The 10,792-nt window shown below is 39.5% G+C and overlaps 1 protein-coding gene across 3 annotated transcripts in view; it reads right to left on the bottom strand.

Annotated features, from left to right (window-relative positions):
- Window positions 1-1,915: 1,915 nt before the first annotated feature.
- NR5A2 (nuclear receptor subfamily 5 group A member 2) overlaps window positions 1,916-10,792 on the bottom strand; it is a 111,467-nt gene continuing 102,590 nt past the window's right edge. For all 3 annotated transcript variants that reach the window (XM_040406818.1, XM_040406817.1, XM_040406819.1), the window contains exon 7: window positions 1,916-6,097. In XM_040406818.1, the coding sequence (XP_040262752.1) occupies window positions 5,850-6,097 (248 nt within the window). In that variant the 3' untranslated portion in view covers window positions 1,916-5,849. The remainder of the gene's footprint in view (window positions 6,098-10,792) is intronic.

The raw sequence follows: 10,792 nt of genomic DNA, 5'->3' as shown, positions 1-10,792 counted from the left end.
CTTGTTTGGGCTCACTAGCTAGTTCTTGGATTTATTTGGATTTGTTTGTGCTTTTGACTTTGGCTTGTTTTTTAACCACAATCTGTCTCATGTGATTTGTACTGTGCATCCTGTCTGGTATTTGATTTCGGCATGTCTGTTGACTACTCTCTGTCTCTCGTTTTGTTACTATGTTGTCTTCCTGGTTCTGACCAATTTTCGTATGACTATCCCTTTGTGTTGTTTTTCTCTCTTGGTGTTTGTCTCTGCACCTTAGAAGCATAGAGACCGTCAACCAGTTGCAGTCTTGCTACCTAGAGCTTGAACTGCAAGTAGGTAGGGAAACTGGGCTGGGTTCCCGATCAAGGATCATTGTCCGTGTCTGTCCCTATCTACAAGCGTTACAGTACAAGTCCTTAGGGAGAGGGCGCCTTAATAAGCGTGAGGAGACTTATAATGCTCCTCTGGAATTCTGGGAGGAAAGGGGATGCAAATGAGCTCTTAACAAGCTCTGCCTCTAATGCCACCAGATGTAAGGCAGCTATCCTATAAGTCAATGTTCAGCTCTTTAACTAAGCCTTGAGACATGACTTAGATATTAAATAAGCCAGCACCTCATCTGCAGACAGCTGTTTCAGGGTGATTGCCCCTCATCATCACCTTTCCTCCCAGAATTCCAGAGGAGCATGTAATGCCTATAAGTCTCCTCATGCTGATTAAGGCGCTCTCTCCCTAAGGAGAGATAGTACCCCCCTGACCCTGACAGGCCTTTCACCCAGTCAAGCTAGTACTCTCTGCTCTGCACTGATAAGGCGCAATCAACCCAAAACAGCTGTCTGCAGATGAGGTGCTGGCTTATTTAATATCTAAGTCATGTCTCAAGGCTTAGTTAAAGAGCTGAACATTGACTTATAGGATAGCTGCCTTACATCTAGTGGCATTAGAGGCAGAGCTTGTTAAGAGCTCATTTGCACCCCCTTTCCTCCCAGAATTCTAGAGGAGCATGTATGGCCTATAAGTCTCCTTACGCTGATTAAGGCGCTCTCTCCTTAAGGAGAGATAGTACCCCCCAAACCCTGACAGGCCTCTCACCCAGTCAAGCCAGTACTCTCTGTTCTGCACTGATGAGGGGCAATCACCCCGAAACAGCTGTCTGCAGATGAGGTGCTGGCTTATTTAATATCCAAGTCATGTCTCAAGGCTTAGTTAAAGAGCTGAAAATTGACTTATAGGATAGCTGTCTTACATCTGGTGGCATTAGAGGCAGAGCTTGTTAAGAGCTAATTTGCATCCCCTTTCCTCCCAGTACAAGTCCTATAATGGTCAGTTATAGTGTTTTTCCTCATGGCAGCTTACTCTGAAAACTCACCGGAAACAAAGCTCAACTTTTCTTGAAAATTTTCAGTGTTAATACATTGACACTGTCATGTCACATTTAAACCTATAGCTGGAAGAAATTAGGAAGGGGGGGGGGGATAATCATTTGCAGTTGTTTTTGTGTAATTTTTTTATCTGTCTTTACTTTGTGCATCTGTGTCACATTTGTGAAGTGGTGCACCTCAATAATATATTTGACATGAATGCAATGTGGTTTACAACTATATGTGTAAAAGTACACCAGGGGGAGCCTGGCATGGGATGCGACTTTTGATAATGTTGCAGATAATAAATGTAGTCTAAAATAGGTGTAAACCCATTCACTTGTCATACAAATAGAACACTGTGAAAAGTGGTGTCAATTGGCAAATGTCGCAAAATTTACTGCAAAAAATGGCATGCGACAAGTATACACCAAAAAAGAACCATAAATCTACTAGTAAATGTTCCCCTAGGTGTTTTGTATAATAACTGGGGTATCGTCCACAATATGTTAGCAGTAGTTATGTTCAACATCAATCACTGTAAGCCCAAATCATGAAAAACACCACTGTTAAATGACATATTTGGCTCCTTTATTATGGATATATTTTACAGAAAGATGAAACCATGAGGACAATAAATTAGAATTGGAATTGTCTACAGTGGGAACAGCTGTTCCATAAAAATAAACTATTTATAAAGCGAGTAACACAGAGACTGACAGTTCTGTCTGAATGATTGTACAGCTGGTTGGAGGAGGCCATTGCTGGTATTACTGTACATGGGATGTGCGGCTCCACACGCGCTGCAAACACAGTGCTCTAAGAGATCTAGAATGCTGCCTTCTGCAAGTCCAGTTACTCATCCACACCTCTTCAAGTACAAATTAGTTTAGATACACATTAATAGTAAGGAACTATACACAGGTTGCTCTGCACATAGAAGAAGCGTTCTGCAGTACTGTACTGAACTACTGTAACAAGTGTTCATTTCTAACGATGGTCATTTCTTTAAAAGCCATACACAATGCTCTGCAGGTTGCTCAAGACATAACCTGCAGTTTCGAAATTTTAAAAAGATGGGTATAAAGGCAAACAAAGAAAGAAAGCGATTTTGAAATTTTAATGTCTCATGGTATCAATTAAACACTGCTTATTCATTTTTAACTGCTGACATGGGGGCAGATTTAAAAAACCCTTCCAGCAATCATAGTCTTTGCTCCTTTTATGCAAACCAGGGATGAACCCCCAGAGGCTTCCAGGTGATGCTTGTCCTATTGTATTGCAGAGAGATGCAATTTACCTTATTAGGAATGGATATAGCAGCTCCATACTGCCATCAAATTACCATTTGGAAAAGAAGGGTTCCTATTTACTGTTCTCGCAAATGGGCCCTTTGTTTTCAATATTTGCCCGTGGTGTCAATGTTGAGTCATCACTGATATAAACACTGCTCATAAGTTCACTTCATATTGTCTTACTTGATACATTCAGATATTTACCGAGATACAATCGATCGGATTTTAAAGACTGGGATGGTGTAAAAAAATTGTACCGAAAGATGGTTTTATCAGAGATGGACCCTATTTTCAAACTGAAGTTGCAGATCCATTTACAATAAATTTTTAAAACCACGTTGAATGCCTGTAAAGCTGCCTGCCTGCACAGTTTTAGGCCAAATTGCAGACATACCTTGGCCACGTTATTGCTGCTACACAGGAGCCCAACCTAATACTGAAAGAGGTTTTCTTTGTTCTAATTACTTTTTTGGCTCTACCAAAGATTTGGAGATCATTTTCCAAACTGACAAATCTCTGATAAACTCTCATAGTGCAAAAAAGTAGGAATGTTAAAATGCTATATTATGTACGCAGTATCTAATGATTGGATTTCAAAAACGTAATTTACAATCTTATGAACCTGGACTGGCATTTACTTTACTAAGGGTAGTTTCACGCAGGCTGTTCTGGCACTGCCCGATGCAGACGGAATGTCCGCCGGCCCTATTAAGTATAATGGGGTACAGCAGAGAACCGGCCGCATTCCAGCATACAAGGTGAAGGTTTCGGTAGGAGCCTCTATCTTTGATTCCAAAATGCCGGTTTTCATAATAGAACTTAATGGACCCCATTATAGTGAATGGGATCTTGCAGGTCACAGCAGTGTCCGGCATATGCTGTGTCTGGCGATTCTAGAATACTGGAATTATAGTGCAGATATGAACCAAGCCTAAAGTCCCCCATAAATATTAGTGTGTTGTCGGCCTAACCCACCAAGAATGGTGGGTTAGGCTGGCAGTCTAATATGTGTAGGGAGCTCCCAGCTCGGGTGAAGTGAATATTTTTGTCCGAACTTTTTGTTCTTCAGAGCTAAAATCCACCACCAGAAGTGCCCAACAGTGGCTATCTCCGCTCTCCCCCACTGAATACATGTACATGTTCAGCGAGCCGAACATGTATGTATATGGGGGAGCCAAAAGAGACAGCTGTCAGCTAAATGATCATTAATCCTACTTCTATTGAATGCATATAGCTAATCTTAGACACCCTGTCTAGATAGTTACCTTTCTAATAGTAAATCTGGGCCATTATCTTTAGATCTGAAGTAGGTACCAGTCCAGGTCAGGAGATATTTGGGATTTTCCAGCATTTCTGCCAGCTGAGTCTGAAGGTACCAGAACTGCCCCCTATGGTTCTTTCCCTAACCTCTGAATGTGCCAGTGACCTTTGAGTCCCCATCTACATGTTTTGAATCTACATGTGTCTAGGTTATGCCTAAACCAGCACTTCAGGAGGTTGATCACTGTTTCAAAGAGTGTAAATATATTTCTATTGCATCACTCACTGTGCACCAGAAGTTGTCACAGGGATACAAGAGCAGACATTCTGTAGGTATCGGGCATGCAATGCAATAAATGACATCACTGATTAGAAATATGGTGGCAACAAATCTTTTTTACATCTATAATGTGCAGTAAAGGTGTTTATTTATATTGTTTTTGGTAGTACTCCTTCAAAGGGGTTGTCTGGTTTCTACATATTGATGACCTATCAGGTCAATATGGGTCCGACACCTGGTATACCTCACCAACCGGCTGTTTGCTGTAGCCACTTATGTCAGAAACTAAATAGAAGCAGAAAGCTCTGTCCACTATGTAGTACCGCAGATCAGCTCTGAGTCACTTGGAACCTATATTGGATAAGTCTTTAATATAAAGGAACCGGAAAGTCCTATAAGTAATTGTAATGTTTTTTTTTTTTTCTCACTTGCTTGACTAAAGTTTACACAGGAGTTGATGAGACTTATTCTGTAGTGGAAAATAACAAAATGCAGGAAAAAATATGACAAAATGTAGGCAAATTAACAGTGAATTGAACCAAAAAGCGGAGATAGCAATAGCTTAATTGTTAAATTGAGAAGGAAACTATGGGGTGCTTGAGAATATACAATTAGTGTTGCCCTGTTCCTTTAGTACCATTCTGATTAAAGTAAACTTTTTATGTCAATAAAAGAAAAATGAAGGGGAATATTATCACTAGGTCCAACAGCAATGCATGAGGCAGTGATACAGCATGTGAATATTTTCAATATAGATGCTGGATATTTGCTAGCACATCATGATATGTGTATAACTTTGTTCTTTAATGTATAATGAGGAACTTGATTTCTGATGGCTGGATGGCTTTACGCTTTAAAGGAAATAGAGAGTGCAAGCATTGCCATCTCCACAACTGTTAACAAGCAGCCTGTAACAACAAGAAATACAACGGACACAGTGCAAAGAACATATGAGCAACACAGTAGCACCTCTCCCACTGAATGCACAATTTTTGCTTAGGTTTGGTAACTTAGTATTTTAAGGTCAGTAGATCATGTTGGTTGACCTTAGGCAGCCTATTAGAAGTCCTTTTTCTAGATAGTTATACTGAGCATATCTGTGCATTTTGCCCCTTCTCCAGCAAGGCCACCATGACACAAATGTATAGTCTTTTACATGCAGATATATATTTGTGTGCGTGTGTGTGCGTATATATATATATATATATATATATGTGTATGTGTATATATATATATCAACATTTTTGGCTTGAACTCTGATTTGACCAAATTTAATGAAAATACTGTGAAATGAAAATGCATAGACATACTCGGTGTAACTATATAAGGACTGTAAGGGGTTAAGTAGCTTTTGTGTGAATTGTTCTGTTCTATTTCTTTTCTTTCCATTTCCTTGATCACTCTTCAGAAGCAATGGTTCGACCGTTTTGGAATCCTCCCACTTGGCTGTGTTGAGTTCAGGCAGTGTCCCGTGCAGAATCCATTGGGGAATATGTAAGGTCATTCACAGTTTGAAATACAAATACCCTGATGCATCACGTATTAACTATTAAGAAATGTGATTATTATACCTTTTTTTTTTTTACTTTTAAAGTCTTTAAAGTTAAATAGTCTTTGTCAAGGTTTAGTCTTTGTCAATGTTTGTGCTCAGATCCATGGTGAGATAAAGAGAGATCAGGCCCTCTTTGCATGAAGCATTTCAATGAGAAGATTGTTACATGGGACATCACCATTGAGATGTTTATAGTATAGATATTCTTCTGCCTGCAAACTTATTGCGCGGATTTCTGGTAGCCGTAGCAAAAGCTGCCCAAACTTGTCTGTTTGCTGTGGGTAGTTGCACAGGGTATAGTCCAGAAGAGCAGCATTGACTTGTTCCTGAACTCCTTCTACCAACTGGAAGTTCTCCAAGTTCTTCACATCTAGAGCACAAATAGGAAAGACACTAATTAGCACATTTTCTTATTATGGATGTACCCGAGGAACATGATACACACTACTGTAGAAAGTACTGCTTGCTGTTATCAAACTGACAATATCCAGATGAAGACTCCATTATAAAGCACCAAATAGCACACTACAAATTCTTTATTGCACAGAGTATAATTTTTTGGGCACCATCAGTCAATTCAGTTTTTTATCTTCATTCAGTTTTTTTTTAGCTTTATGGTTATTGGAATTCTGGAAAAGGGTCATTGATTAAGGGATTTATTCTGTTTAACCAAGAGAAAAGCATGGATCCACATGCTATGCATTGATCTATCATTGCTTCTCAGCACAATTAACAACGCTTCTCACTGTAATTAATGGTATACAGCCCTATAATATACAAACTGTACACAAGGCATTAGTATACGTATTGATCAAAATGCATAAGCCCACTCACCACATCAAGGTTGCCTCTAGGAGAGGGTACCTACGCTAATTTGGCATGGTGACCATCAACACTACAGCACTGCATCAGCAGGGGGCATGACCCAGCAGTCTAACCGCAAGGGATTTATTCTGATATTTTGAAGTCCATAAGGAATTTTCCTCTAATACAGGGGAAATGGCACCTGCCTCCAGTGTCGGGCTGGGGTGCCTAGGGCCCACCAGTAAAATCTATTTTGGGGCCCACCTTACGGATTCATTCAAATATTACCTGCTCACACAGCAGTAAGATGCTACCAGATGATTGAATATGGGGGTCCCTGCAGCAACTTTAAGAAGGAAGGTCCTGGGGAGAAAAGGACACTGGATAGCTTTCCTCTATACCTAGAAGTCATCTCAGCTCTGACCGTTTCTATAATAATAAACTGGGGAGTTTCTTCAATAATCTATCAAGTTTTTTTATATGAACATAGTCTGGTTGAGGTGCTGTACATTGAATATATGTATGTAGTGCAGTAAGTCTACTGGGTTATGTGCCACCTGTGCAGGAGGTGGTAGACTAGGGGTCCACCTTGCTCAGGGGCCCACCGGGGGATTCACCTGTATCCCTGTGGGCCAGTCCAAGCCTGCCTTGTGGTTGAGGAGCCAACCCGGAGGGAGGCCATTTTGGATTTGGTATTCACAAACGGAGATTCGGTATATGATGTCATTGTAGGCAAAACCTTGGGATCTAGTGATCACCAGTCAGTGTGGTTTAATATAAGAACTGTGAAAGAGTCCCACCACACAAAAACAAAAGTTTTAGATTTTAGAAAAACTGACTTTTCAAAAATGAAATTAGTCATAAATGAGTCCTTATCAGACTGGAACGGATTACATGGAGTCCAGGAGAAATGGGACTACTTAAAAGGTGCATTATTGAAGGCAACAGAAAATTGCATTAGATTTGTCAGTAAAAGCAAAAAAAGGAGGAGACCAATGTGGTACTCAGCAGAAGTGGCCCAAATCATTAAAAATAAAAAGCTAGCATTTTGTAATTATAAAAAAAAACAGAGCAATGAAGATAAGGAAATCTACAAGATTAGGCAGAGAGAGGCCAAGCAAGTTATAAGAACTTCTAAAGCGCAGGCATAAGAAAAACTAGCTCAGTCTATGAAAAAAGGGGATAAAACATTCTTCAGATATATAAATGAAAAAAGGAAATTAAAACAAGGAATAACTAAATTAAAAACAAAGGACGGAAGGTATGTAGAAGAGAATAAAGGGCTAGCCGACTGCCTTAATGAATACTTCTGTTCAGTTTTTACAAAAGAAAAAGGAGAAGGACCTCCACTAGAAAGAATGACTATTAAATCGTTTGATGCATGTATCTTTACAGAGGAAGATGTTCTAAGTTTGCTGTCTAAGGTGAAGACAGATAAGTCACAGGGGCCTGATGAGATACACCCAAAATTATTAAAAGAGCTTAGTGGTGAGCTGGCAAAACCGTTAACAGATTTATTTAACCAATCATTAGTAACAGGAGTCGTCCCGGAAGATTGGAAATTGGCAAATGTCGTGCCCATTCACAAGAAAGGTAGTAGAGGGAGGAATCGAGCAACTATAGACCAGTGAGTCTGACATCAATAGTAGGCAAATTAATGGAAACCCTATTAAAGGATAGGATTGTGGAACATCTAAAATCCCATGGATTGCAAGATGAAAAACAACATGGGTTTACTTCAGGGAGATCATGTCAAACAAATCTTATAGATTTTTTTGACTGGGTGAATAAAATAATAGACGGTGGAGGTGCAGTAGACATCGCATATCTAGATTTTAGTAAGGCTTTTGACACTGTCCCACATAGAAGACTTATCAATAAACTGCAGTCATTGAGCATGGACTCCCATATTGTTGAGTGGATTAGGCAGTGGCTGAGTGACAGACAACAGAGGGTTGTAGTCAATGGAGAACATTCAAAACAAGGTAATGTTACCAGTGGGGTTCCACAGGGATCTGTACTGGGACCGATTTTGTTTAATATCTTCATAAGTGATATTGCAAAAGGCCTCGCTGGTAAGGTTTGTCTTTTTGCTGATGACACAAAGATATGTAACAGGGTTGTTCCTGGAGGGAAACGCCAAATGGAAAAGGATTTAGGAAAACTAGAAGAATGGTCAGAACTCTGGAAACTGAAATTTAATGTGGATAAGTGCAAGATAATGCACCTGGGGCGTAAAAACCCAAGGGCAGAATATAGAATATTTGACACAGTCCTGACCTCAGTATCTGAGGAAAGGGATTTAGGAGTAATTATTTCAGAAGACTTAAAGGTGGGAAGACAATGTAATAGAGCAGCACAGAGGCCAGCAGAATGCTTGGATGTATAGGGAGAGGTATAAGCAGTAGAAAGAGTGAAGTGCTTATGCCGCTGTACAGAACACCGGTGAGACCTCACTTGGAGTATTGTGCGTAGTACTGGAGGCCATATCTCCAGAAGGATATAGATACTCTAGAGAGAGTTCAGAGAAGAGCTACTAAACTAGTACATGGATTGCAGGATAAAACTTACCAGGAAAGGTTAAAGGACCTTAATATGTATAGCTTGGAAGAAAGAAGAGACAGAGGGGATATGATAGAAACTTTTAAATACATAAAGGGAATCAACTCGGTAAAGGAAGAGAGCATATTTAAAAGAAGAAAAACTACTACAAGAGGACACAGTTTTAAATTAGAGGGGCAAAGGTTTAAAAGTAATATAAGGAAGTATTACTTTACTGAGAGAGTAGTGGATGCATGGAATAGCCTTCCTGCAGAAGTGGTAGCTGCAAATACAGTGAAGGGGTTTAAGCATGCATGGGATAGGCATAAGGCCATCCTTCATATAAGATAGGGCCGGGGGCTATCCATAGTATTCAGTATATTGGGCAGACTAGATGGGCCAAATGGTTCTTATCTGCCGACACATTCTATGTTTCTATGTTTCTATGCCTGCCGCTCAGGAGTATTGCCTTCTAGCAGGAATATTGGATGGACTTGATGGACCTTAGTCTTTTTCTAACTGTATCAGCGATTAATATGAATTATTATACATATACACATACAGTATTAATATTTCATAAATTGTAGACACTAATTTGAAATTGATATCTCGTGGCAGACAACCCCTGTAATATCAGAACAGGGCAGATTTTAGCTGCTGTCGATCAGAGCAAAAGACACTGCTTTTTTGTGGCTCTCCATCCTGGTCAATAGAAGGGAGTCCCAAGAGGTAAGTCCTCTCTATGATGTCCATTTACCTTATAAAAAGGGGTTGCTATGATGAGTCCCCTTTGGGTGCTCAGAAAAGACCTGTATGATATATTCACATATATAGATAAAATGATCTTGACAAGTCAGAACATTTGAGCACAAATACTTGATCTTATGCCCATATTTATGTTTGTGGTTAATTCTGTAGAAACTGTAGATAAACAACTTTAATAAAACAAAGTTAAACAACACCTAACTGAGAATAACCACATAAAATAGGGTTCTGCTTTCTATTTGTAAGTGCATAAAAGGTATTCACATTAATAAAGTGGACTGTGTTAATTGTTGACAGTCCTCATCTTATGGGATACTGTGAGTTATAATGAAATGTAAAATAGCTTAGGTATGTTTTCAGTAGAAAATCTTTATACAACTTCAATCAAGCAGAATCAAGGATAGCTTAAATAGAACAAGGTCAAACCCTTTAGTGACACAAAGGTTGTAGATTTTCAGAGCCAGGATATAATATATGGTCTCCTAATGAGTCTCCAGAGTCCTTCCTATCTTTAAACCAGAGTACTGCACAATTCATATCATTCCGGATTAATTTTTCTGACCCAAGGTGAATTTAGAAACCAACCCGCCACACCGTTAATTCTAATAAAATAAGACAAGAAGTCTTGTTTCTGTGAGACATTTTTCTAAATGATAGCGAAATCCTGGGACAGGCCAAGAGTATGCTAATGAACCATCTGCTACACTCAGCTGGAGAGCAAAATGATCTTCACAAGGCACCACCTCCTAAAATATATATCTCTGTGACTGATCATCGGTGGAAAATAGATGGACTGCTGGCCTTTAACCTTGCAGAAGATTCTCATGAATTTTTATTTTTATATCGAATAGACAATATATCCTCATCCGAGGTGAGTAGAGTGGAAGGTTAAAGTGTCACCTCTTACAGGACGGTCGTGAATCAAGGACAATGTCATGTTTCATTGGTTAAATAT

Source organism: Bufo bufo, chromosome 9 (genome assembly GCF_905171765.1).
Source record: "Bufo bufo chromosome 9, aBufBuf1.1, whole genome shotgun sequence".
Lineage (NCBI taxonomy): Eukaryota > Metazoa > Chordata > Amphibia > Anura > Bufonidae > Bufo > Bufo bufo.
The sequence above is the reverse complement of the archived record's forward strand: the minus strand, read 5'-3'. Positions and strand labels throughout refer to the sequence as shown.